Source organism: Equus przewalskii, chromosome 2 (genome assembly GCF_037783145.1).
Source record: "Equus przewalskii isolate Varuska chromosome 2, EquPr2, whole genome shotgun sequence".
Classification (NCBI taxonomy): Eukaryota; Metazoa; Chordata; class Mammalia; order Perissodactyla; family Equidae; genus Equus; species Equus przewalskii.
In genome coordinates this window covers 6,623,133-6,650,421 of record NC_091832.1, presented here as the reverse complement: position 1 = coordinate 6,650,421, position 27,289 = coordinate 6,623,133, and the positions used below count along the sequence as shown (strand labels likewise).

At 46.0% G+C, this 27,289-nt stretch overlaps 1 protein-coding gene and 1 long non-coding RNA gene across 2 annotated transcripts; one reads left to right on the top strand and one right to left on the bottom strand.

Moving 5' to 3' along the window:
* Positions 1–1,295: 1,295 nt before the first annotated feature.
* LOC139081891 (uncharacterized) lies at positions 1,296–7,419 on the bottom strand. Its single transcript, XR_011537356.1, has 3 exons — positions 7,361–7,419; positions 6,467–6,792; positions 1,296–2,604 (listed from the first exon to the last, which is right to left on the bottom strand). It is a non-coding gene; the product is annotated as an uncharacterized lncRNA (long non-coding RNA).
* SHISAL2A (shisa like 2A) lies at positions 6,499–26,800 on the top strand. The gene is made up of 3 exons (XM_070609612.1): positions 6,499–6,823; positions 12,482–12,621; positions 26,532–26,800. The coding sequence occupies exons 1-3, from the start codon at positions 6,642–6,644 to the stop codon at positions 26,768–26,770; spliced, it is 561 nt and encodes a 186-aa protein (XP_070465713.1). The 5' UTR covers positions 6,499–6,641; the 3' UTR covers positions 26,771–26,800.
* The last annotated feature ends 489 nt before the right edge of the window (positions 26,801–27,289 follow it).

The following is a 27,289-nucleotide window of genomic DNA, read 5'->3' as shown; positions in this document are numbered from 1 at the left end:
AACATGTACACTGAATAGTATAAAATGTTGCTGAGAGAAATTAAACAAGAACTAAATAAATGAGGAGACATATCATGTTTATGGATTGGGAAACTCAATACTAAGATGTTTATTCTCTCCAAATTGTTCTATTGAGTCAATGCAATCCTAAGCAAAATCTCAGAATAGTTTTTGGTTTTTTTGGTAGAAATTGACAAGCTGATTCTAAAATTTATACGGAAATGCAAAGGACCTGGAAGCACTAAAACAATTTTGAAAAATAAGGACAAAATTAGAGGACACTACCCGATTACAAGATTTACTTACGAAGCCACAGTAATTAAGACAAAGTGGTATTGGCCTTTATAAAGGATAAATCCAGATTAACGACATAGAATAGAGGATCCAGAAATAAATCCACACATATATGGTTAATTGATTTTTGAAAGGTGTCAAGTTAATTCAACGGAGAAAAGATAGTCCTTTCAAAGGATGATTTTGGAACAACTGGATATCCCTGTAAAAGTGAACCTCAACCTCTGCTTCACGTCACACACATAAATTAATTCAAAATGGATCACAGGCATAAATGTAAAAGCTAAAGCTGTGAAACTTCTAGAAGAAAATACAGGAGAAAATCTTTGTGATCTCCAGGTAGGCAAAGATTTTTTTAAGATAGTACCCAGAAAGCACTAATCTTAATAGAAAGAAGTGATAAATTGGACTATCAAAGTTTTAAATTTCTGTTTTTCTAAAAACACCTTTAAGAAAATGAGAAGGCAAGCCACAGACTGGGAAAAAATATTTACAACAATATACACAATAAAGAATTTGTATCCAGAATATATAAAAACTGTTACAATTCAATAAGAAGATAACTAAATTTAAAAATAGGCAAAACAGACATTTTGCCAAAGAAGATAGATGAATGGTTAATAAGAACATGTAAAGATATTCATCATTAGTCATTAGGAAAATACAAATTAAAGCCACAATGAGATATCACTTCGCACCTATAAGAACGGCCAAAATGAAAAATACTGACAATACCAAGTGCTGGTGAGGATGTAGAGCCCTGCCTCTTCTTCTGTTTGTTATTTTCATTGAGATAGAATTGACATAAGCATTATATTAGTTTCAGGCGTGTGAGCCTTGCCTCTTATACGTTGCTGGTAGGGTTGCAAAATGGTACAGCCACTCTGGAACACAGTTTGGCAACTTCTTATAATTAAACACACATCTAATTCCACTCCTAGGTATTCACTCAAAAGAAATGAAAACATACATACCCCCCAAAATGAAAGCACATATACAAAAATGTTCATAGCTACTTTATTCATGATAGTCCCAAATTGGAAACAACCCAAATGCTTATTACAGTTGAATGGATAAACAAATTGTAGTATTTCCATATCATTTGTATCTTTCCATATACTCAGCGATAAAAAGGAAGGAACTACTTGTACATGCAACAATTTCTGTGTATCTCAAAGGCATTGTGGTGAACTAGTTAGATACAAAAGAGAACATACTGTCCGATTCCATGAACATAAAAATTCACCAACAGGCAGAACAAATCTATAGGGATGGACAGCAGACCAGTGGGGTCTAAGGCAAGGCTGGGGTGGGGAGAGGGGCTGACTGCAAAGGGGCACAAGGGATGGTGATGGCTGATGGAAATGTACCGCTTCTTGACTGTGCTGGTTACATGAGTGTACATATTTGTCAAATCTCACCAAGCTGTACATTCAATATGGGTATATCTTTTTGTTTGTAAAATATACCTCAACAAAATTGATTTTAAAAGAAAAAACTCAAGAGGAGCATTATTGTATAGCAATAAAAAATTGGAAGGAATCTAATTGTTGGAGAAAACTGATAAGAAATCATCATATATTCATATATTCATTAAGTGGAAAACTACAAAGCAACAAAAGTGAATGAAGTAGCTTGAGCATACGTGTCAGTATACACAAAGCTCACAAAGGTAAGATGGAGTGAAAAAAAGCAAGTTCCAGAAGAACACATGCAGTATGACGCTATTTATTTAAAATTTAATCACGTGCAAAATAACTCCATATATTGCTCAAAGATTCATACATACGTGATAAACGCATAAAGAAGAGCATGGGAATAATAAACACCAAACTCAAGAGAGCGGTTACGGGGCGGGGGTGGGCTGGCAGGGAGGAGGGCACAGGGGGCTTCAAACAGGATTGGTCAATTTTTATTTCGTAAACGGAGTGGAAGGTACGTGGGTAGTCCTTGCGTTATCCTTTATGTCGTTTTGTGTGTCTTAAACATTTCATAGTAAAACAATCAAACAGCAAACGAAAACCTAAACCGAAAGAGTGGCCACCTAGAGTAGGGGAGAGCCTGGCTGGTACCAGGAGACCTGAGCCTCCATCTCCGATTTGTCCCTGGATTTGATGTTCCACCGTAGCAAAGTCACTTCTCTCAAAATGAGACGCAACAGCCTCATTCCAGAAGAGAAGGGGAAGAATCTGTCCTGGGCATCAAGCGAGTGGCGGTGAGGCACTGGCAGAAGGACTTAATGCACGCCTGGTCCTTTCTTTGCTTCCCCAGCTGCGGTGAACTGCAAACTGGCATCAGAGCCCGGCAGGACTGGGGAGAGGAGGGGAGGAGACATGGGGAGGAGGGTCTGGGTAGGCACAGCTGGGGCCTGCAGGGCAAGGGGAGAAGGGCTGCTCGCCCTGCTCCGCGTCCGGAGTCCGGGGACTCCCAGCTGACCACACACGCGTCAGAGGCCCGCGGAACCGAATACTCAACCGCAGGTTGAGCCAGGGTTCTCAGCCTCTGTTGACTGCGGTCACCGAGCTGCGAAGTCTGTCACTACAGCGAGGGGGCGTTTCTTTGTGGACCCTCTGAGGGCACCAGGCTCCTGGAGCAAGGCTGCTGAGGTCCAGAGCGCACTGTTTTGAGAGCGGCACAGAAGCGCGAGAGCTCTTTTATCTTGAGTAATCTTAACCACTGCCCTAAAACAGCGAGGGACAGTGACTGACCTAAGGTCACACACAGCAGGTGATTGGAACTTAGTACTTGTATACCCTTGGGCAAGTTACTTAACCTCTCTGGATCATTTTCCTAAAGTGGGTGCAAAATTGTGTGTGAGTGAGTGTATCTGGAAGACTCCACACCAAAGAATCAACAGATATTTCTGTGTGGTGAGATTATGGGTCATATTTATTTTTCCCTTTGATTTATCTCTTTTCTAATTTGTTGTTTTATAATGAATATGTATGTATTTAGTTATTTTTATTTTTTTAAAAAGTAGAGTAATACTGCATAGAGTTGTGAGGGTTAAAGCAGACCATGAAGAACACAGAGCACAATTTCTAGGTCACAGTGTGTTCTCCGTAAATGTGAGCTCTCCCTGCTCACTTTTCTCTCCTAGACTTTCCTCCCTTCTGGTGTTGTAGACTCTGGCCCCCAGGCCTCACTTGGGAAGGAAGGAGTTGGTGGTACAGGACTCTGATCGGTTACTAGCTGTGTGGCTTTCAGTAAATCCCGTAACCTCCCTGAGTCTCACTTACCTTGTCTGTAAAGTGGGAAGAATAACACCTACCTCAAAGGAAGTTTTCAAGGATTATATTTCATACAAGATGGGAAACCACTTGACACATAGTAGGTCTTCAATAAATGCCTCCAGGAGGAGACATGGTGCACGTGATGAAGGAACAAGCATTGGAGTAGGAGCTGGACCAGAGAGGCAGAGGGTTTGAGCACAGATTCCACAGAGCCCAAGGGATCCATGGAGAGAGTGTCTGGGGGTGGGGGGCTGTCCATGAACTTGGAGGGGGAAAAATACCATCCTTGTTTTCACTAACCTCTAACTGAAATTTAGCATTTCCTTCTATCACGCACGTAAGCAACAAATCACAGTAGTAGTAGCAGTACCCGTGACTCAGGTACCAATAAAAATCACAGACACTTCTGTACTGCATCAGAGTAGCCATATCTTGAAACACTGTTTACACTCATTCATCACCTCAAAATTACAATGCTTAATCTCTAGATTTTATTGTTTAATATGTTAAACAAGGACCAATTCACAAAATAAATATTTTGATAATGATTCTATATAATTGATATCCTTTGTAATCCTAAGTAATTTACTTTTTGTAGTTAAAAATATTCTTCTGGGGCCCAGCCCCACGGCAGAATAGTAAAAGTTCTGTGAGCTCTACTTTGGCAGCTGGGTTGGGCGGTCTGGATCCCGGCTCAGACCTATTCCACTCACCAGCCACGCTGTGGGGGTGTCCCACATACAAAAAAAAAAAAATAGAGGATGATTGACACAGATGTTAGCTCAGGGCAAATCTCCCTCAGGAAAAAAAAAATTCTTCTGAATAGGGGTCCATAGTCTTCATCAGACTGCCAAAAGGGGACCCTTGGCCGGACAGATGTCCTGCCTGGGCAACTGACAGCTGTGTGACATTGGGCTTGTGATTTCTCTCAGTGGCACAGTTATCCCTGCTTGGCTCAACCCACAGGGTTGTTAGGAGGAGCAAATTAATTCTTGGCTGGAAAAGGACTTTGGAAACTGTTGGTAGCTTCCCAATTTTGCCAAAAGCCAGAGCAGAGTGCTTTCTACCTCTCAGCTGAAACCCATGTTCCCAGGAGACCTTTCTCCCTTCCGCAGGGTTCAGCTCCTCCCCTTTACTCTCTATCTGATAAGGAGGCCAAAAGGCACCTCCATCAGAGGATGTCATCCAGGCCCAGTTTGCAGACATCCACAGCTCAGGGGAGGATTCTCTGGGGGATGATGGCAATTCCCTCTAGTTTTCATATTTGACCTTACAGTGACCTTTGAGGACACTACCCCATCAAAACTCTTCCCTGCTCCTTCAGGTGGCCCCTCTGTGGCCACAGGCCTCATATTTCCCCTCTCACTGCCCTGTCCTGTGATTGTCTGACTCCACACCACACTGCGTGCTTCTAAAGACCCAGGTCTGACCCCTCTCAGAGGCTCCAGAACCCAAGTCAAGGGCATGGCACACGTCAGCATCTGAGGAGCTGGCCTAGAGAAGAAAAGGGACTTGAGGCACAGAGAGAGAAAGCAGGGACGGGGTAGAAGTAGGGCTTGAGCCCAGGTCCCCTAAAGCCCATGATTTGTCCCCCACACACCCAAAGCAAGGGATGGAGGAACTGGGGAGTCTCAAGGCTCATATGAGCTATTTCCTACTCTACCCACTGCTGTGAAACATGCGGAGAGCTAAGATTTCGTAATCTGGAGCTAGCCCCTGCCCATCTGTACAATGGGAGGCGTCAGTCAGTGCCTCTCAAACCCTTTTAACCTGATGCAAATAAGAAATTCACTTTACATCGTGATCTGGTCCACAATACATACATACATAGGTAACTGAAACAAACATTTTATGAAAGAATAGTTAGCTCTACTATTGGCAGTGCACTTTTCCTATTCCATTTATTTATTTATCCTTTTCAATGCCAGCTGTGATTCAATAACTGACTACATGGCCCACAGGTCCTTTTCAGCCCCAACATCCTGTGACTGGCTGAATGGGAATCCCTGACAGCTGTCTCTGGTCCTGGCTCAGCGTAACCGGGCCAAGCCGAGCGCCTGCCCGAGCTGGCGTTTCCCCCACGCACCCTGAGAGGACAGACCCGCGGGCTCGACGGGCTTCCCACAGATGCTTCAGGCGCGGTCCTCGATGCCAGGGGAACACTGCCCGGTGACCTGCAAATAATCTCTGAGGATGGAGCGGTGTGCTGCCTCTGCTTCCCGGTGGGCGGGGTTACTACATCTGGGGCATCCACCAGCTCCCTTGTCCTAGGCCAGTGTAGCAGGAAGTGTGAGCAGAGGAGTGTAAACATGTTGGTGTATGAGCTAGCCGCGCAGGGAAAGGAAGAGGCAAGCAAGGAAACCAGAGGACGAAGACATTTAAAAGTCCACTGGAAAAGACGCAATGTGAGAGCCCCAAAAGGGGAAGAGCTCGGGAACCGTCTAGTTCCAGGTTAAACCCCAGCAGGCTTCAGAGCCCGGACAAATGACTTTTCTCTGACCGGTGGCTCTCATTTATAAAGTGAGTTTGAACATCCCTGGTCCTCTGGATTGTCGTAAAGGGTAACTGAGGTCGTATATTCATCATGCCACACTGACTCTGCGCGCGGTCGCGGACCGGTCCCTTGGTTGTGTCCTGCGCTCGCCTGCAGCTGCCCCGGGCTTCGCAGCGTCCAGCACGGGGCCTGGCGGCAGGCGGGGCTCAGAGCGGGAGCGGCGTCCACCCCCTGTCTCTCCGAGCCCCGGCGCCCCAGCGCAGACGCCGGGCCCGTGGGAGGTGGGGGGACGCGGGCAGGGACGCGCCCGGCGGCTCCCTCCTCCCGGCTCCGCGGGTCGCCCCCTCCTGCCGCCCCGCCGCCCTTCTCCCTCTCTCCCCTTCCCCCGCCGCGTCCGGTCCGCGCGCCCGGCCGCCTCTGGGTCCCCGGGGACTCCAGGTCTCACCGTGGCGTCTCCGCGCCTCTCGCGGTGTCTTTCTCGGTCTCTGTGCGTCGATCTCCGTCTCTCTGTCCGTGTCTCTGTCTCTCCGGGCTCAGGTCTGTCTCCGTGCGCCCCTCGCTCACCCCGCCGCCCGTGCCCGTCTAGGGGCCCAAGGGGTCGGCGGCCCGGCGCGGACGCGATGAGCGGCGCCTGCACGAGCTACGTGAGCGCCGAGCGGGAGGCGGTGCGCGGCTTCAGCTGCCCGCGGCCGGGGGGCGAGGCGGCCGCCGTCTTCTGCTGCGGCTTCCGCGACCACAAGTACTGCTGCGACGACCCGCACAGCTTCTTCCCTTACGAGCACAGCTACATGTGGTGGCTCAGGTACCGACCCTGGCCCGAACCCCACCTGGAACCCAGCCCCCTCGCCCCACCCTCAGGCCCAGCCGCCTGCCGAACCCTCAGTCCACACCCAGGTGCCCGTCCCAACGTCAGCACCAGCCCCCACGCAGCCCTTAGCCCCTCAGGCCCGATACTGAACTCCGCTCTCTCCCCACCACTACCCCGACTCCCCCTGCAACCGTTTCTCAGCTCCCTTCCCCCATCCTGACCCTCTCTCCATTGTTTGATCCAAGCTTGAACGTCCTCCTCCACCACCCTCATCCTCAACCCGACCCCAAATTACCTACCAACTCTCTCCCTAACAGCAAACTCCCATCTTCCAACGTTCACAGGAAACCCAAACTCCACCCTCATCCCAAGTGCCGGCAAGGTCCCTTCCCTGATGTCGACCCCAACCTGATCCCTGACTTGTCTCACTCCCAAATGCTGATCCCAGCCCCAACCTCCCCCTCCATCCTCCTTGCAACTCCACCTCAGCGCTTCTCTCCCACCCTGACTCTAAACATCGTCTAGGCCTACCTGCAAACCTCAGCCTCAAGCCTTAATCCTCTCCTGATGCTACACCCCAGCTCAACCCCAGCCTCCGCCCAGCCTCATATTTAGTCATTCTTTCAGCCGCTCCTTACATAGCACTTAGCATGTGACAGGCCTGGGGTGAGTGCTGGGGGTGTACACCACTCCAGAGCTAAGGCAGAAGACTTGGGGATCAGAGCTGCCTCCAAGTTCACCATGAGACAACAGCATAATGGCACGGCAGAAGCCAGCTCAGGCTATACTAACAGATATGTTATTTGGGTGAATCCCCACCCACAGGTCCTCAGTTTCCCCACTTGTTCAGGGAAGGAGGTGGTTAGGCCAGTGCTGACATTCCTGGAACCTAAGTGTGGGGCTGGGAGGGCAATAGATCTCAGTCTTTCGGGGTCTCCAAAGGCCTCATCCAGAAAATAGGACCTGATCCTGAGCCTGCTCTGGGAAGCAGACATCAGCAAAAGTGGGCTGGGCCGCCTTAGTAGACAGTGGTTTTCCTGTCCCTGGAGGTATGGGCCAGAGGCTGCGTGCCCTCTGGGTGGGAAAGAAGTGTTCCTCACTAAAACCTCTCTGAGCCTCTGTCTTTTCATCTATCAAATGGGAGGATGATAAATCGTCGCTCTGATTTCTGACTAGGGCAAGGACCAAATGAGATAAAGCGGTGAAATCAACTTGACATATGCCACTGACAATTACAGATATTATCGCTTTTTCTAGACCGCTCAATCTATAACTCTAAGGGATTTTCAGATGGCCAGGTTTTCAAATCCTGCACATTTGGCTGCTATCTGTAATCTGCTATCCGTAACCCAGGGAATTATATTAATTTACTATTCTCTGCTCATCCATATATTCATTCATTCATTATAGCCTCTGCGTTTTGCCAGGTGCTATGTTAGGCACTGGGGACACAGAAATCAATTATGCCCTGCCCCTGAGGAGCTCACAGAACGTTCAGAGAGATAGGACATGCACCTAAAGCTAACAGTGGACTATTTGTCGAAGACCCACTGTGTACTTAGCACTGAGCTGGGTGCTGAAATATGATAGCGCTGACCTCCCTTTGAGGTATAGAGACAGTGTGGAGTCTTGGGGCTGGGTAGAACCCTGTCCACACCTTGGCTTTGTCACTTAATAGCTATGTGAATTTGGGCAAATTTTCTCCAAGTTGCTTTTTTCATCTTTAAAATAGCAATAGTAATACCTGTCTCATGGAATTGTTGTGAGGATTAAATGAAATAGTGCATGTGAAAATGACTAGTGCTTATAGTGGGTGCTCAGTAAAAGGGAGTTCCCTTTCCCTGGTTCATAGGTGGGGAAAGTGAAGCTCAGGGTATGAAAGTGAATTACCCAAGATCTTCTAGCAATGTCATAGCAGACTGAGATTTAAAGAACATTACTAGGACATCCAAGGGCCAGACGCATTCACACATTTGCAGCCCTGGCACCTCTGCTCTCCATTTTACAAATGAGAAAACTTGAAAGAGGTTAAGTTACTATCTGAGAGTGCCCCAGGGAGAGGAAGTGGCAGAGCTGGGACGAAAGCTCAGGCTCCTCTGCTCCCAACCCCGGTTACCCCTCAGCACCCAGCCGGGACCTCATCCCTCTGCCACCATCCCTTCCCTGCGTACCCCTTGTAGTCCCTCCCATTGCCTTGGACCCTTTTGATGTGTGGAGTGCTTTAGTGGCTCAGACAGTCAGATAGTGGGTTAGATGGGGGATCTCTGACGTCACACTGCATGTCAGTGTGCTCCCATTCCAGACCCCAAGGGCAACTGAAACGTTCTAGCTTCCAGGGCTCACTTTTCCTGAACTTGGACGTAACATGGTTCATAAACCTCACAGACAGTTGCAAACTGGAGGAGGGGAACCAAGGGTCCTCAGGACAGCTAGGTGATCAGTGTACTGAGACAGTCCTTCTGGCATGCTCCTATCAGAGCCCCAGCATTGCAGGGTGGAGGCCTTGTTTTGCTCTGGACTCCATTTGGCCCTTTTCATGAAAGCTGGCCCTTAAAAGCATAAAAATCTCCAGGTGGATGCTGTTTCCTTGTGCTCAAGGAGAATTGCTGTCTTTAAAAGCATATCTCAGGACGTGAAGACGCCCTGTGGAGAAGCAGCTGTTGCTGTCACATGTCTGATCCACTTTCCAGACACCCTCTATCAGTAGTTGTGTTTTGGGTTTTTTTTACTGGGCTGTGAGCCAAAAGGCAGCAGCCTTGCTGGAGGGCAGAATTGGTGGTCAGGCGCTGTATCTACACATTCTGTTTAATCTTCATGGACATCTGGTGTGATAGGAACCTTTACGAATGAAGATTTTGAGGTGAAGGATTTTTCAGCTTATATGTGGGAGAACCAAGATTCAAACTTAGAAGTGCTTGACTCAAAAGCCCTAACAAATGTCAGGCTGCCTCTCCAATTCTTTCCTGGAGGTCACCGTGGGTTATTTATCTTTCAGAGTCACAGATCTGTGAGACCCTAGAGGCCTGTGGCTCTTCAACCCAACTTCCCACCTGGGGCAGGAATCTCTAACTTCACTGAAAGGTGTACTCATTCAGGTGTTCTGTGCAAACCTGTCCTCTTGAGGCAGTACCTTCACCATGGGACAATGCTGATCATTTACAGTTCATCTTATACTAAGCACAGATTTTCCCCGTTGGAGCCTCCCTTGTTGTTCCCAGCTCTATCCTTAGGGGCTGGTTCCTCTGTCTCCAGACACACTATCAGAGGCAGGGCCTGCTCCCTGACTGACCACTGATCTGGGACATATCCCCCCAGCTCTCTCACCCCCCTCCTCAAAGGACCCTACTTTTCGAGGGCGGTTTCCATCCAGGTGCCCATAGATGTCATTAGTAAAGGGTGGAGTCCCAATCTGAGCACAAGTCTCCCAGATGGCCTTATAAATAGTGAGTATGTCTCAAAAAAGTAAATAATGTTTAAATAAAGTGCCTACAAGAACTAAAATGTACTACATGCTCAATGTGGAAAATGTGGAAAGGACAGGAGAGACAAAAAAGGAAAGAAATCTTGGGAGATCCAGTACCTTAACTTGGTTTCCCAGAAGACTCAGAGACAAGGATTTGAGGGCAAGTAGTTTATACAGAAAGTGATCCTAGAAAACACTGCCAGAGGGTGGGGAAGTGAGCCGGGGAAGGGAAGGAGCTAACGATGGTATGTCACCAAGCAAGTCACCGCGAGGGCCCCTGGAGTTTAAACCTGCTGAACTCTGCCAGACAGTGTAGAACATAGGCCTGAGTCATCCCACCTGAGGGCCAGGGAGCTGAGTATTTGCGTGCCAACGTCTGTCTGTCAGTGGTTGTGCTGGTGGGAGAAGGGAGGCATTAACTTTCCCACACTTCTGACCTGCTCAGTGTGCAGACAGAGACTGCTCTAAGCCGGAGAAAGCCCTCAGACAAACAGATACAGTTGCTGGCATTTGAAACTCTGGCCAGAATATTCGACAATTATAAGACCCAAGGGAATACAGACAGGACATCCACAGCCTGCACTACACCCACAGACAGCCTGTTAGCATTTTGGTGTATTTCCCTCCAACCTTACATGTATATAGTTATGTATATATTTATGTTTATTTTTATTTAAGTTGGGATTATCCTATATATTTAGTAGTGTGCCTGCTCTTTTCACTTAACATTATCTCATCAGAATTTATCCTTGATCTTAAATGTTATTTGAAAACATGTTTTTATTGGCTCTATACTATTCCATGGCAGGGGCACCAATAATTTATTTAACCATGGGAAGACGAACTCTCCAAAGCTTTAAGATGTCTCTGTTAAGTTTCAATTAGCTATTAGCTAGCTGGGAAATCAGCCATCGGCTAGCTGGGAGCAAAATCCAGCAGAAATGGCAGGAGCAGAAGTCTGGGGCTGGGGTCGGGGAGAGGGAGGGCAGAAAAGCTGGAGAAGGAGCTGTAGGTGGAAGGGCACACAAATCCTGGTACTACGTCTCCCCTACTATTGGGAGAACATCTCACAAAGCCTGACACACGATAATCTGTACTAACTGCCTACTATGTGCCAGGGCTTATACAAGGTGAGGACAAAGCCGATTAAATGTGGTCTGAGTCTGCCTTGAGGAACACACGAGGAATTTGTTGAACACCTACTGTGTGCCAAGAATATTACGTATATTATTCATCCTCTCCACTGCTTGTGAGGTGCTGTGTTTTGATCTTTCTTACTTTTCAGACCAAGAAGCCGAGGCTCAAAAGGTTCAATAACTTCATCAAGATCTCACAGAGTTAGTTACAGACCTGGGTCTTAACCCAAGTAGGTCTGGTTCCAAAGCCCTTTGCTCTTTCCCCACCACACTGGGCTGCCTGACCCAGTGGGAAGGGCAAAAGGCCCTGAGTCATGTGTCCTGGGTGGATTAGCCTGGCATGGGGGGAAGAAAGGGGAGAGAAAGATGACCAAGGAAAGCATTAGTGAGGAGGAGACAGTGAGATGGGCCTTCAGAGATCTTCAAACGTAAAGGGCCTTCAAAGGTAAAATCCCAGTGGAGAGATCATGTGAAACAGGAAAGATGGTGGCCCCCAAATGAGCCAGGAGGTAGTTGTCTGGAGACCAGGTGCCCAAGGCCTGACTTGGGGCAGAAGCAGTGAGGTTGGCGGGCGAGGGACCAGCGGCAGTGAGGTGCTCTAGATGAGGAGTCCACACGGGTGTGATGACCCACTGGAGGGTGGGTGGGAAGTTACCTTGAAGCTGGAAGGATAGCTGGTTTTTAGCTAAAGGCTACTATGTGTCTTGTTTTTAAGGAACGGCAGCATGGGGAGGGCTCTTTCAGATCCTCTCCCGCTTTCTAGGGTGGGAACAGGTTGAGGATAATAGGGAGGGAAGGAGAAGAGAAGAAAAGGAACACATAGTGAGTCCCAACTACCTGGTGGCACTGAGGCGTGTCATGTTATGTATGTGGTGAATACTTGGCATATAGTTGATGCTGTTTCCCATGGTTAGGCTCAGAAAGCCTGAGACAAGTAGAGACAGGACAAAAGTCGGAGCCGGCCAATTCCTGTGACACTTATAACACTTCTCATAGAACGCACTGCCTGCCCAGTCCCTCCCTGACGCTCCGCTCCTTATGGTCTCTCCCCAGCATTGGCGCTCTCGTGGGCCTGTCCATAGCAGCAGTCTTGCTCCTGGCCTTCATCGTCACTGTCTGTGTGCTTTGTTACCTGTTCATCAGCTCAAAGCCCCTCACGAAGTTGGACCTAGGTTTAAGTTTACAGACTACAGGTGAGAAAGAGGCCACGTGGTCTCCCTGTCTCCAGCGGGGCAGCACCTCACAGAGGGGATATTCAGAGATGGTGTCTGAGCGTTTGCATGCGAGCGCCCCTGGGATGCTCAGAAGCCGCGGCACGTTTCTCAGGAGGTTCATGATCTGAACAGGCCCATCCCAAACTCGCATGTGCTTGGTGTTTATCAAAGTAATTTCACATAGTCAGCAGTCTATTTGTCACATAGAGATTAATCCAGCTTGTGGATTTTCTAAGAAAATATTTTAATTCTAGCCTTAGGGAATGGAAACTGATTTTAATATTACCCCAAACAAAATAGAATTAATAAGAAAAATTTGCTGCTCCCCAAACTCAGCTTATTCAGAAATTAAATACAGGTATTTTTCAAGAATCTGATGTTCTGGACTACCCCCTCCTTCACTGGCATAGGCCATCTGGAGCCTCTGAGGGGCCAGAAAAAGTGTTGCTTTCTCACAAGCCTTTATGGCGCATATTTTTACAACCTCTGCAACCTCTGTGAAAGATACAAGTCCCCACTGGCAAAAGACCTTTCCGTATAGTTTGGTCGACAACACTCCAGATGGGCATTATTATCTCCATGCTAGAGATGAGAGAATCAAGGCTGAGACACATTAGATGACTTACTTCAAGTGTCACAGCTAATCATTGTAGGGCTGAAATGCAGCCCATGTCTTTCGGCCTTGAGTCCTGCTCTTTCTTCTGCCCACCTCGCTGGGTCTGGGCCACGATATAATGAAGCACAAAGTTGTTTGATACCAAATGTAAGGAGGGTTTCAAGGAGAGTAGACTTGAATTAGCGTTGAGTTAGTGAAGGAGTTGGTTAAGGCAAAGTAGAGGAGAAAAGGCATTCCGGGAGAGGGTAGATAATGGGTAAAGGTGTGTGGGCGGGACTGAGTGAGACTTATGCAATGGCAGGGTCATTCACCCTGGGGCACCACCGGGATTAAGGCCAGGCCGGACAGGGGAGGAATTTAAGCTAAACAGAAGAAGCAAGGGTGGCAGACATCAGGGAGGGAGGGGGCGCAGGGTGAGTAGCAGCTAAGTTTCAGAAAAAGACAGAGAGGGCTTTTCCGTTTGTAAAAGATTAATTTTCCAACTTAACAACAAACTTGTGCAACAAACAACAGCACCAGAAGCTGATGACTATGAATAATCCTGCTGTGGCTGAGCGGTGGAAAGCAGGAGGGATGGCTTTTGGGGTGGAAGGATCCATCTGGCTCCCCTTGGAGTCAGGAAGGTCTGGAAGGCAATGGCAAGGGAATAGGGAAAAATCTGAGCATAGACCCAGAGTGGGGGAGACCAGAGACAGCCCGGGCTTCAGTGTTTATAGAGAAATCATAAAAGTTAATGAAAGGCATAAAAGAACCTATCTGGCGAGATATGGCTTGGATGTAAATAGGAAGGCTCAATATCATACACACATCAGTTCTTCCCAAATTAATCTATAAATAAAAATGCCAACAAAAGGTTTCATGGAATCTGTCAAATTAATTCTAAAATTAATCTAGAAAGTAAAGGTACAAGAGTGAACAAAACAATTTTGGCAAAGAAAGAAGAGGAGACTCATCAGATAACAGGACATTTTAAAGATACAAGAATTTGTCAGTGTGATATTGACACACAAATTAAAGGAATTGGGCAATGCAGTGGCCCTCAACTGAGTGCAAATTTGCTCCCCGGGGACATTTGGCAATGTCTGGAGGCATTTTTGATTGTCACAATTGGGGAAAGGGGGCTACTGGTATCTATTGCTAGAGGCTACGGATGCTGTTAAACATCCTACAAGACAGAGGACAGCACTCGACAGCAAAGGATTATCTGGCCCAAAATGTCAATAGTGCCAATGTTCAGAAAGCCTAGAATAGAAAGAAAGTCCAGAAAAAGACTAATTAAAATATAAGAATTTGAATAGGGGCCATCCCGGTGGCGCAGCGGTTAAGTTCACACATTCCGCTTCAGCGGCCCGGGGTTCGCCAGTTCAGATCCCGGGTGCAGACATGGCACCGCTCATCAAGCCATGCTGCGGCAGGCATCCCCCATATAAAGTAGAGGAAGATGGGCACGGATGTCAGCTCAGGGCCACTCTTCCTCAGCAAAAAGAGGAGGATTGGCAGCAGATGTTAGCTCAGGGCTAATTGTCCTCAAAAAAAAAAAAAAAAAAAAGAATTTGAATAAAACATTTAATTTACAAAAATAAGGGAAAAATTGGCAAATTTGCCTACATCAAGTACAAGCAGACATTAAATACAAATAATACAAAAGATACCATACATAAAGTTAAAAAACAAGAGACAGACTGCAAAGATATTATAAATATAAATGTAAATACATATATACAGTCAGTTCTCCTTATTCAGAGTTTCCATCTTTGGGAATTTGCCTACTTGCTAAAATGGATTTGTAACCTCAAAATCAATACTCGCAGTGCTTTTGAGGTCATTTGTGGATGTGGACATGCACAGAGCAGCAAAGACTGAGTTGCCCCATCACACACATTCCCAGCTGACGCTGAACAAGGCCACGCCCTGCCTTCCTGTTTCAGCTCTCATACTGTAAACAAGTGTCCTTTTCGCAGTATATTTGGTGCCAAGTTTTCTGCATTCTTGTGATTTTTGTTGATTTCGCTGTTTAAAATGGCCCCCGACTGTAATGCTGAAGTGTATCTAGTGTCCTAAGCACAAGAAGGCTGTGGCGTGCCTTGTGGAGAAAATACTTGTGTTAGATAAACTTTGTCCAGGCGGAAGTTATAGTGCTGTTGGCAGTGGGTTCAACGTTAATGAATCAACAGTACATACTAAGTAAGATGTCGTTAAACAGAAACACAAAACAAAGTTATGATTGATCACTTGACAAAAATTTGACCAGAAGCTCATGGGAACCTCCTCTTGTATTTCCTCAAAGAGCAGTGATTCAGTATTCACTAATTCAGTGTTTGCAGTGACTTTATAGAACATAACTACTGTGAATAATGAGAGTCAACTGCATATAAAATAGAGACAGAATTGATATCTAGAATATATAAGCACACCTTTAAACAATGGGAAAACGTAAAGCACAAAAAAAGGAATGCACATGAAAAGATACTCAACCTTACTAATAATCAGGAGAATGCAATTTAAGAATGACACACTTTTTGTGGGCAAAAGTCCAAAAATATTAATGGTGAGAAGGTTGGGGGGAATGGATACTCTCATACACGACTGGTAAGAGTATAAATTGATATAACCACTTGGCAATGTCTATTTAAACTAAAAGTGTGTACACCCTATAACTCAGTACAGTAGTCCCCCCTTATCCACAGGGCGTATGTTCCAAGACCCCCAGTGGATGCCTGAAACCACAGATAGGACTGAATCCTATATATACTATGTTTTTCTCATACATATATACCTATGATAAATTTTAACTTATAAATTAGGCACAGTAAGAGATTAACATCAATAATTAATAATAAAATAGAACAATTATAATAATATACAGTAGGGGCCGGCCCCGTGGCCAAGTGGTTAAATTCTCATGCTCTGCTTCAGCGGCCCAGGGTTTCACCAGTTCGAATCCTGGGCACGGACATGGCACCGCTCATCAAGCCATGCTGAGGCATCATCCCACATGCCACAACTAGAAGGACCCACAACTAAAAATACACAACTATGTGCCAGGGGGGCTTTGGGGAGAAAAAGAAAAAAAATAAAATCTTAAAAAAAATTCTATAATAATGTACTGTAATAAAATTTACCTTAGATCTTAGCAACCTCAGCACATTCTTTCCTTATTAAGTGGAGAACTTTCACCCTTTCACTTAGAAGAAGCACTTTATGGCTTCTGTTTGGCATATCTGAATTGCCAGCATCACTACTCTTGCACTTTGGGGCCATTGTTAAGTAAAATAAGGGTGACTTGAACACAAGCACTGCGATACCAGCACAGTTGATCTGATAATCAAGATAGCTACTAAGTGACTAACAGGTGGGTAGTGTATACAGTGTGGATCCGCTGGAAAAGGAAGGATTCACAGCCCGCATGGGGCAGTGAGAAATTTCATCACATTACTCAGAATGGTGTGCAATTTAAAACCTATGAATTGCTTATTTCTGGAATTTTCCATTTAATATTTTCATACTGTGGTTGACCATGGGTAGCCGGAATAATGGAAAGTGAAACAGCAGATAAAGGGGACCTGTAATCCCACTTCTAATCATCTGACTTAGAGAAATAGTTGCACTAGAACAGGACTTATAAAGCTGGATATCATGATAGCTTGTCATATTGGAAACAGACTAGATGTCCATCAGTAGAGGAATAGTGAAAGATGATAGAGCAGTTAAAAGGAATGAACTAGTTCTAACAGACCACCTCCTCTGCTCCTCACAATGACTAGGCAGTATAGCTCTCATTACTATCCATTTTACACGAGGAAACTGAGGCCCAAAGTCATCTAGTGAGTGAGTGGCAGAGCAGACTCAACCTCCACTTCCTTCCACCTCTTATCCCTGTGGTGTGAACACGAAGTCCCTACTATGTGCCAGACACTGTTTGAGACTTCTCATGCACTGGCTCACCTAATTTTCCCAACTACCCCAGTGAGGTAGGTGCTATTGTCATCCATTGTACAGAAGTGAAAACCAGGTCTCAGAGGTTAGATGACTTGCCCAAGGGATCACAGCTTGTAAATTGTGGAGCTGGAATTCAAATACGGCTGCCTTCCTGCCTCCAAAGTCCTACTCTTTCTATGTCACAAGGCTGGGTTTGTGGGGTGCTCCTGCTTGTGTCCTGCTCCCTCGTCTCTCCCCACCCTATGCCCCACAGCCTTTCTGACTCAAAGAGAATACAGCTCACCCCCTGGCCTGGTGAATGAAAGCCGCCCTGCGCCTCTTCACTGCCAGCCACCAGCTGTATTCTTCAGTCGCCAGGGTGTGAGACAGCTTGTGATCTTGCCTTTTGCTTCTGATCTTTAAGATGGAATATGCATTTCCTGACCTTTTACTAATGATGGCTTTTGGCTCTCTCTGCCTTTTGCCCAAACTCAGCTCAAAGTTCCTCTCCTTCATTTAGTGCTGTCCTCTCCTTTTTCTGACCCCATGGCATCAACCCAGGAGCCCCTTGTCCCTCCTTCTGCATCTGAGACAGTTACAGGCCCACTATCCTACGTTCATCAGAGCTTTGCCCTTTGCAGACTTCCATTTCTGTTTGCTGTCTTCCCCTTCAGTAGGACATGTAGAGACCATTAGCCCCATTCTACAGCAGAGGAAACTAAGGCTCAGCCAAGGGAAGTGAACCGGCCAAGTCCACACAGCTGGCCAGCACATGTTGCTGGGATGTCAACCCCCATCTCCCAGACTCTAAAGCCTCGATCACTGCCCTTCACCTTGGGGTCCTGACATCTGACTGTGGGCGGAGGGGCGGGTTGGGGAGTGCCTTGGCAAAAGCAGAGCGGAAGTGGAACAGTTTCTGAAAACAGGGTCCTTCTGCTGCCCAGGCGTTCTATAGTGTCCCATCACCCCCAGCCCCACCCCATCCCCCAAACTTGGGATGCAACAAAGACCGTAACTGTCTTACTCTGGTACTTTGTGAGGAACTAGCTTGATCAGAGTGTGACCGAGCCCCTACTGTTAGGCCAGGTGCTGTGCTAAGGACTTTAAACACCTTACCCCATTTAACCTGCTCAACAACTCTGCCAGTGGTTATTATCAACCCTATTTTGTAGATAAGGTGAGTGAGGTAAGTGTGGAGGTGATATTCCAACCTATGTACATTTAATGAGAGAGCAAAAAATGGAAGGAAAAAGATAGACAAGAGTTCGGTTCTCATTCTCCTCTGAAAGATGTTGGTAGGGAGATCATTAATCAGCCATTCTCATCGACTCAGAGGGCTCCTAGAAATCAAGTCCGATGCTCTCACTGTGCAGATGGGCAGTTGAGGCCCGGAAAGGGACAGTCATGTGCCCAAGGTCACCGAGCCAACTGGTGGCGAAGCCTTTGGCTCCTGGGCCAGGAGTCTTTCCCTGCAGCAGCCCCTCTCACCTTCCAGAGAGGGTTCAGTTGCCCCAGAGCCCACTGTTCTTTCATTAACCACAGTTGGTGGAGTGGGAGCTCTGAACCAAATGAACCTCAGTGATGAGTTCGTCTTGACTCATCTCCAGGCAGGAGAGAATCTGAGAACTTTCCTGGCTGGTCACCACAGGCCAGTCCCAAGTTCAGGGTTGAGGAGCCCAGGCAATGAGGGGAGTCACCACAGAGGTCCTTGGAGAAAGGTTGGAAGGCACAACCCTGGGCTGGGATGTCAGCAAACTGGGCTCTAATCCTGGCTTTGTCACTTGCATTGTGGGGCCTTAAACAAGTCACTTCTCTCTGGGCCTCAATTTACTCTGTAAAATGCATACAATAATACCTACTAAAAAAGTGGTAAAAACTAGGAGCGATGCTTACATAGGAACTAATTAGTCTCTGACACATGGTAGGCTTTTAACAATTAGTAGCTCTCTTTTTCTTTTTTTTTTTTTTTTGAGGAAGGTTAGCCCTGAGCTAACTGCTGCCAATCCTCCTCTTTTTGCTTAGGAAGACTGGCCCTGAGCTAACATCCGTGCCCATCTTCCTCCACTTTATATGTGGGACACCCACCACAGCATGGCGTGCCAAGCAGTGGCATGTCTGCACCTGGAATCCGAACCGGCGAACTCCGGGCTGCCAAAGCGGGACGTGCACACTTAATCGCCGTGCCACCGGGCGGGCCCAGTAGCTCTCATTTTAATTATTATTAGGCACTTAGATTTTTATATGTTAGTTTCCTCAAAGAGTCTGTTAATATCAAAGATTAATGTTAATGTCAAAGATAGGAACTATGCCTTAAACCCCTTTGTGTCCCCAGGACCCAGCATAGTTCCTGCCCACACTAAGGGAATGCCTGCTCTGTGGAAAGAGTCCAAGTTTTGGGATCAAGCAGAATGGAAAGTGAATCCTGGATCCAATACTTAATAGCTGTGTCAATGTTGACCTTCTCTGTCTGGGCCTCAGTTGCTTATCTGTAACATGGAATAATAGTACCCACCTCAGAGAGTTGTGAGGAGAGTCAGATAAGATTGTTGTACCAGCACATTTTAGCCAAACAGGAATCTTATCGTAATTTGAAGATCAAACTTGACATATTTGCCTTTAGGCTTCCTGCTCTCCCAAGTGCCTCTTGGCTAGCAGCTTTTCAAAGACGGGACCCCACAGGCTTCAGGCACCACTGCAGGACTTCAATAAGTCCGTATTATATTAGTCAAAGGAAGAGACAGAAATATGTGTAATCGAGAGTGGGACCACCGCCTGTTCTGCTGGCTTCCCTGGAAGGCTAGGATGGTGGAGTTGAAGGGCCTAGGCTACACGTTTCAGGGAAGCCCTAGGATCTGGGAAAGAGTCATGTAAACAAGACAGGGTGGGTCCACAAGCTCAGTATGAACCAGCATTGTGACGTGTCTGCCCAAAATAAAGGTGAGTAGAATCTCAGGTTGTATTAACAGATATATAGGATCTGGAAGCAAGAGAGTGATAGTCCTTCTTTACTCCCAGCTGGAGAGAACACACCAGCCACCACATCTCAGAGGTAACTCTTTAGCATCCACAGCACAGGTTCCCAATGTTGAGTGCCAGTCACCTGAGGGTCCCCAAATATAGCAGTTAGGATTCTTGAGCAATTTCCAATATTTCAAAGGTTTTACTGGGACCAGGTATCTTTCTTTCTTTCTTTTTTAATGCAGTAACATTGGATTATAACATTATATAAATTTCAGGTGTACATCATTATATTTTGATTCCTGTGTAGATTACATCATGTTCACCATCCAAGGGACCAAGTTTCTTTGCTTTGATCTAGACTTATATTAGTTCAAGGGGGGTAATTAGCATGGGCTCTCTCCTGCTAATCAGAGCTCTTTGATTAATACAAAATGGAAAAAAAAATAGTACTTAATAAACGCAGTTCATTATATAGACAGAATCCTTTAAAACTTGGAATTCAAGAGAAAATAAATAGAAAAATGAGGCCAGCCCTACTTTCTACCCCATTTTATAGAATTTTTAGAGAATGAGATCCAGAGAAGAGAATGGGTTAGCCCAAAGTAGCACAATGATTTAATATCAGAACGAGGATTTGAGCCATGGTTTTATAGCTTCTAGAAGGCTAACGGTTTTCCCCAGAGCCCTGACTACCTGCTGCTCAGAGCCCCACAATTTAAGAGGGACTTTGACCAATCAGAACGTGATCAGAGGCAGGTGAACAGCTCAGTGTGCAAACCAGGTCATGTGAGTATCAAGTTGAAGAGCTGGGGACATTTGGCCTTGAGCAAAGGATTCTCAGGGCTCACAGCCTAGGGCCTCAGATCTCTACAAGGCTGTCCTGGGGAATGAGGAGACATTTTGTGCGAAGCCAGAGAACAGCACTGGGATCAGTGGTGGAAGCCATAGGGAGGCAGGTGTTGACTCAATAAAGGTAGACCTCTCTTAGGATAAGATTTGAAATGCTCTTGTAAAGAGCACCCTCATCACTCTGGGCTGTGTTTGGTTCATCAGTTTGTAATTCTTGGTTTAGGAAAAAAGAAAAAAGAGCACCCCCAAGCCTGGAAGGTAACCAGGAAAAGGCCAAATGTAGGATTCACCTAAGGAGATTCTTGCACTGAATAGAAGGTTGAAATAAACCTCTGTACCCAATGGAATGCCTTAAAATGCAAGCTTAAATGACAAAGGATTCCCAGGAATCTACAAAACACACACACACAGACCCACAAAACAACTTCCTGGAACCAATAGGTGCATTTAGTAAGGTCATAACTGATGCGGGGTCGGTGAGCCGAGGAGTCGAAAGAAAGATTTCTTGGACTCTCAAGATCTGGCAGTGGTGCTCTTTTATTTAGAGAATAGCATGGAATAGCGTGGGGACAGGACCCATGGGCAGGCAGAGCTGCTGCCGGCATGTTGCTGCTGCCGCTTCTGCTGCAAAAATGAGTGGAGAGTAAGGCTAATTTTAAGGCATAGGTATGTGAGCCATCTCTTTACAAGACAAAGGAAAGAACATGTAAAAAAGTTAAAATGGTATCAGTCCAGGTGGGATCTGGCCATTGGGTGGTCTCACAACTTTTAGATAAGAATCAAATCGGATTAAGTAAAGGCCAGAAGCCACCACCCTAAATCAGTTACATGAGGTTGCCAGACAGTAACCAACTTAAGTTCTTGCCTTTGGCGTTGATTAAGAGTTTCTAGAGATAAGGTCATCTCCCCTCTTCCTGGCACAGAGAGGGAGGCATCCCCACAGATGGGGGTTCCCCCACAAATGCAAATGCCTCCCAACAAAGGGCAAGCAAACTCTGCTCCTCGGAGCCTGCTTCTCATCTCCAGTTTTAAAAGTAACCAGCCTAAAATCCTCATCAATAACATGTAAGCTCAGAACCAAACATCAACTGTGTTCATATATATTAGCAACAAACAATTGGAGACCAAATTAAAAACACATTAATACCATTTATAGTCACTCCAAAGAAAGTGAAATACTTAAGTATAAAACTAACAAAACATGTAAAGGATCTGTATGATAAAAACTACAAAATGTTGATGAAGGAAATCAAAGAAGACCTAAATAAATGGAGAGACATACCACGTTCATGAATTGGAAGACTCGACACAGTAAAGATGAAAACTGCAGCAGACCCAGTACATATAGACAAACTGACTCTGAGATTTATACAGAAAGATAAGAGAACTAGAATAGCTAAAACAATATTGAAAAAGAATAATAAAGTTGGAGGAAATCACATTATTTGATTTTTAAGACTTACTATGTAGCAACAGTAACGAGGACAGTGTGATATTGGAGGAGGGACCGAAACATGTACCAAGATGGAGGCCAGAAGTAGACCCACACTGTAAGTATGTCCAACAGATTTTTGTCAAAGGTGCAAAGCAATTCAATGGGGTAAGAATAGTCTTTTCAATAAATGATGTTGGAACAACTAGACTTACATAAGTAAAAAAATAAACCTTTACCTAAACCTCACACCTTATACAAAAATTAACTCACAATAAATCATAGACCCAAATGTAAACTATAAAACTTTTAGAAGAAAACAGGGGAAAATCTTCACGACCTGGAGGTAGGCAAAGAATTGTTAGACATTCACAAAAGCTCAACTCATTAAAAAAAAAAAATACATTGGTCATTAGTCTTCAACAAAATTCAAAATTTTTGTGCTGCTGAAGACTCTATTATTAAGAGGATGAAAAGACAAGCCCCATACTGGGCTTAATAATATTCACATATCCGACAAAGGACTTTTACCCGGAATATATAAAGAATCCCCTAAACTCAACATTAAGAAAGCAGACAGGGAGGGGCTGGCCCCATGGCTGAGTGGTTAAGTTTGCGTGCTCCGCTGCAGAGGGTCCAGTGTTTCGTTGGTTCAAATCCTGGCACGGACATGGCACTGCTCATCAACCCACGCTGAGGCAGCGTCCCACATGCCACAACTAGTAGGACCCACAACAAAGAATATACAACTATGTACCAGGGGGCTTTGGGGAGAAAAAGGAAAAAAAAAAAAAGAAAGCAAAACAGGGGCCAGCCGCATGGCCAAGTGGTTCAGTTTGCACGCTCTGCTTCAGCAGCCGAGGGTTTCGCTGGTTGGGATCCTGGTTGTGGACCTAGCACTGCTCATCAAGCCATGCTGAGGCGGTGTCCCACAGAGCAGAACTAGGAGAACCTACAACTAGAATATACAACTATGTACTGGGGGCTTCAGGGAGAAGAAGGAGAAATTAAAAAAAAAGAAAACAAACAAGCCCATTAGAAACACAATAGGAATTTATTCTTTCACAGCTCTGGGGGCCAGAAGTTCCCAGTCAGTTTTGCTGGGCCGAATCAAAGGCTTCAGGGAGGATCTGTTCTCCTTTGCTTGTAACTGTAGCACACCGATCTCTCCCTCTGTCTTCACATCGTCTGTGTGTGTCCGATTCCCTCTGCCTTTCTCAAGGGCACTTGTGATGGCATTTAGGGCCCCCTCAGATAATTCAGGATGATCTCCTCATCTCAAAACCCTTAATCACATCTGCAAAAACTTTACCATATAAGGTAACATTCACAGGTTCCAGAGATTAAGACCTGATATGTTTGGGGGCCACTGTTCAGCCCACTAAACAGCAATCACACTCCTAGGTATCTAGCCTAGAGAAATGAAAATGTAAGTCTGCACAAAAACCTATACACAACCGCTCATAGCAGCTTTATTTCTAATAGGCAAAAACTGGAAACAGCCCAAATGTCCTTCAGTGGGCAAGTGGTACAACCATATAGTGGAACATGTGCAGCCATAAAAAGGAACAACTCTTGATACACACAACTTGAATGGATCTTAAGGGTATTATGCAGAGTGAAAAAGCCAATCTTGGGGGCTAGCCCAGTGGTGTAGTGGTTAAGTTCAGATGCTCTGCTTCAGTGGCCCAGGGTTCACGGGTTCAGATCCTGGGTGCGGATATACACACCGCTTGTTGAGCCATGCTGTGGCAGTGTCCCACATGCAAAACAGAGGAAGGTGGCACAGATGTTAGCTCAGCAATAATCTTCCTCAAGCAAAAAGAGGAAGATTGGCAACTTATGTTAGCTCAGGGCCAATCTTCCTCACCAAAAAAAAAAAGAAAAAGAAAAAGCCAATCTTGAAAGATTGTATACTATATAATTCCGTTTACATAACACTTCTGAAATTACAAAATTATAGTAATGGGAAACAGGTTAGTGGTTACCTAGAGAGGTTTAAGAGGAAGGTCTGATTATAAAGGGGTAGCATAAGGAAGTATTTTTGTGGTGATGGAACAGTTCTTTATCCTGATTGTGGCAGTGGTTATATAAATCTACATGTGATAAATTTTCATAGTATTATACACCAAAAAGAAGTGCACATAAAACATGGTAAAATTGAATAGGATCTGTAGTTTAGTTGATAGTATTAAATTGATGTCAGTCTCCTAGTTTTGAAATTGTTCTATGGTTATGTAAGCTGTCATCAGTGGAGAAAGCTAGATGAAGCATACATTGGAATTCTGTACTGTTTTTGTAACTTCTTGTGAGTCTTAAATTGTTTAAAAATAGAAAGCTCCAAACAAAAAAGGAAATTTATTGACTGTAGGTGAGAAGTCCAAAAGGAGGGTGGGCTTCAGGCATGGTTTGAACAGAAGTCCACAATGTCTTCAGGCCTGTGGCTCCATCCTCTGAGATTCTCTCAGCTCTGTTTTGTGTTGGCTTTCTCCTCAGACTGACTTCTCTCATGGTAGTAAGTTGGCTGCCAGCAGTCCCTGGGACTAGGTGCTCTTTGTTCCCTTCTAGTCAGGAGAAGAAAGAGGCAGCTATCTCCTCCTTTAATCAGAAAAAAAAAAGGCCTGAGCTCTGCTCTCACTGGACCACCTTAGGGCATATTTCACCACTAAACTAGTCAGTGTGCCCAGGGAAATGCTATGCACTGATTGCCCATCCATGTGGTAAAGGAATGGGATTGCCCGATTGGCTCACATCAATCAGGCCCAACTCCTAGAGCTGGGATGGGGCCAATCTCCCCTAAATAGAACTTTTATCACCAGGTGGGAAGAGGTGGGGTGGATGTTGGGTACCAACTCCAATGTCCAGTACAACTACCTTCTTGAAATTCACTCTTGCCTTGGTGTCAGATGCACCATTCTTCCTGGATAGCCTCTATCAATAGGTCTTAAAGCATAGGAGTTTTCTAGACAGAGGTATAAAATGTCATTCCAAGCAGAAGAAACAGCACAAGGCGACACCCAGAGATGTGAAGGAAACAATGAAAATTTTGGTGTGGCAAAGCAAAGAGTTCTTGAGGGAAGAGTGATTAGTAACAAAGCTGAAGAGAAGGGATGGGACCAGGACACAAAGAGCCTTGAATGCCACCTCAAGGATCACAGGTAATGGGAAGACGTTGAAGGCTTTTAAGAAAGAACAGTACATGAACTCGACCTTAGAAAGATCTCTCTGGCTACAGCCCGGAGGATGGACTGGAAGGGGCCCGACTGGAAGCTGTTCCAGTGGTCTGGGCAGAAGAAAATGAAAGCCTTACCTAAGGTGTGGCCTTGAGCGTGTCTGAGAGAAATGGGTGGATATGTCAGATGGTGGTTTGGTGGCATCAGCAGGACCTGCTGAATTGCTTGGCTTTGTGAAGGGGTTGAGGAGAAGGTGTGAGAGATGCTCACATTCCTTGAGCTTGAACACTTGATATACTTTTTATCTGAAAGGCAGGAATGCTCAATTGTGCCACATGCTCCTGATAAGTCAAGGGACATAAGGATTTATGTGACTGTGGGATTTAGTGACAAAACATTGTAAGTATGTTGGGGGCAGAAACCAAGTAAACTGCAACAGAATAAGTCATGAATGGGAAGTGAGGAATAATAAGGCCAAGTGAGCTTCCTTTTAAGCTCAGATATAAGAGGAGGATAAAGCAGTAGATGAAGAGAGTCATGGCATCTATTCTTAAAGCAGAGAAAAATGTACGTTTTTAAGTTTCCAGCACTTCTCTGCATACTAGCCGTGCAGTAAGCCTTTATCCTCGTCCATGAAATGAGTTTTTAAGAGTACCGACCTCACAGGTCTATGGTCAAGGTGCAGTCTTCATCTCTCCTAACAATTGTTTATTGTGCTTCTTCTCCACTCAACTTTAAGTTCATGAGAAGCATTCACAGTTCCTAGTGCACGATGTGGTATATCGTTAATAAATGTTTGTTAAACGAATGATGCATTTAAGACTCTGAGCACAGTCCTGCCCAAGGTAAGCACTCAGGGAAGTTAGCCAGGGCTTGTGTCCTGGTGGGGAGGAAGGGGCTACAGGAGGAAGCCCCATGCCCCCAGCTTGCTGTTTTCCAGATGCCGAGGAGGTGCCCCCTGATCGCCAAGGTGGGAACATGGGCGGTTCGGTGGAGGTGGCAGGAGTGAGCCCTCTGGGGAAGAGTCACCCTTTTCTGAACCCACGGCTGGACTGCAACACGGACCCCAAACGCCTCCTCCAACACTGCTTCATGGCCACAGTGACTGCCAGTGACATTCCAGGCAGCCCTGAAGAGGCCCCTGTCCCCAATCTAGACCCACGTGGACCAGCCCCATAAACATCCAATAAATGTCTCTCCACCACCCTCTTCTGGAGTCTCTTTTCGGTGAAAGGTGTGGGTGGGGATGATCAAAGGGACTTTGGAGCCTAGTGGGATAAATGAGAGCTTTTCCCAGCAAACCCAAGCCTGTGGGCCCAGCTATACTGCTTTGCCTGGCCTACTGTGGGCCAAAGGAAGTTTCGACATGGGTCGCAGGCAAAATGGCCAGTAACAACTCCATGCAATCAGGGAGAAGCCTGGGACCTGTGGAGGCTCAGGAGCCCCTCACCTAACCTGGGGAGTCAGAGAACTCTGACTTGGTCTTCCTGCCACAGAGCAAGTGTACTTAGGCTACCTGGGCTGGTGACCAGGACCCGGAGGCAGGAGACTCCTGCCTCTCCTGGAGCGAGCCCCTTGCCAAGGAACAGAATGAGAGGGAGTGTAGAGTACCCAGGACCCAGCTGTGTCTCATACCATTCAGTTCCTTAGGTGGATGGAGAGCGACTGAACGAGTGAGGGAGTGAATGGTTGGCAGAC

Coding starts and splice junctions, on each gene's coding strand:
- SHISAL2A (XM_070609612.1), top strand. CDS start 6,642: ATGAGCGGCGCCTGCACGAGCTACGTGAGCGCCGAGCGGGAGGCGGTG. Junction 6,824..12,481: donor AGCTACATGTGGTGGCTCAG/GTACCGACCCTG, acceptor GTCTCTCCCCAG/CATTGGCGCTCTCGTGGGCC. Junction 12,622..26,531: donor TTTAAGTTTACAGACTACAG/GTGAGAAAGAGG, acceptor GCTGTTTTCCAG/ATGCCGAGGAGGTGCCCCCT.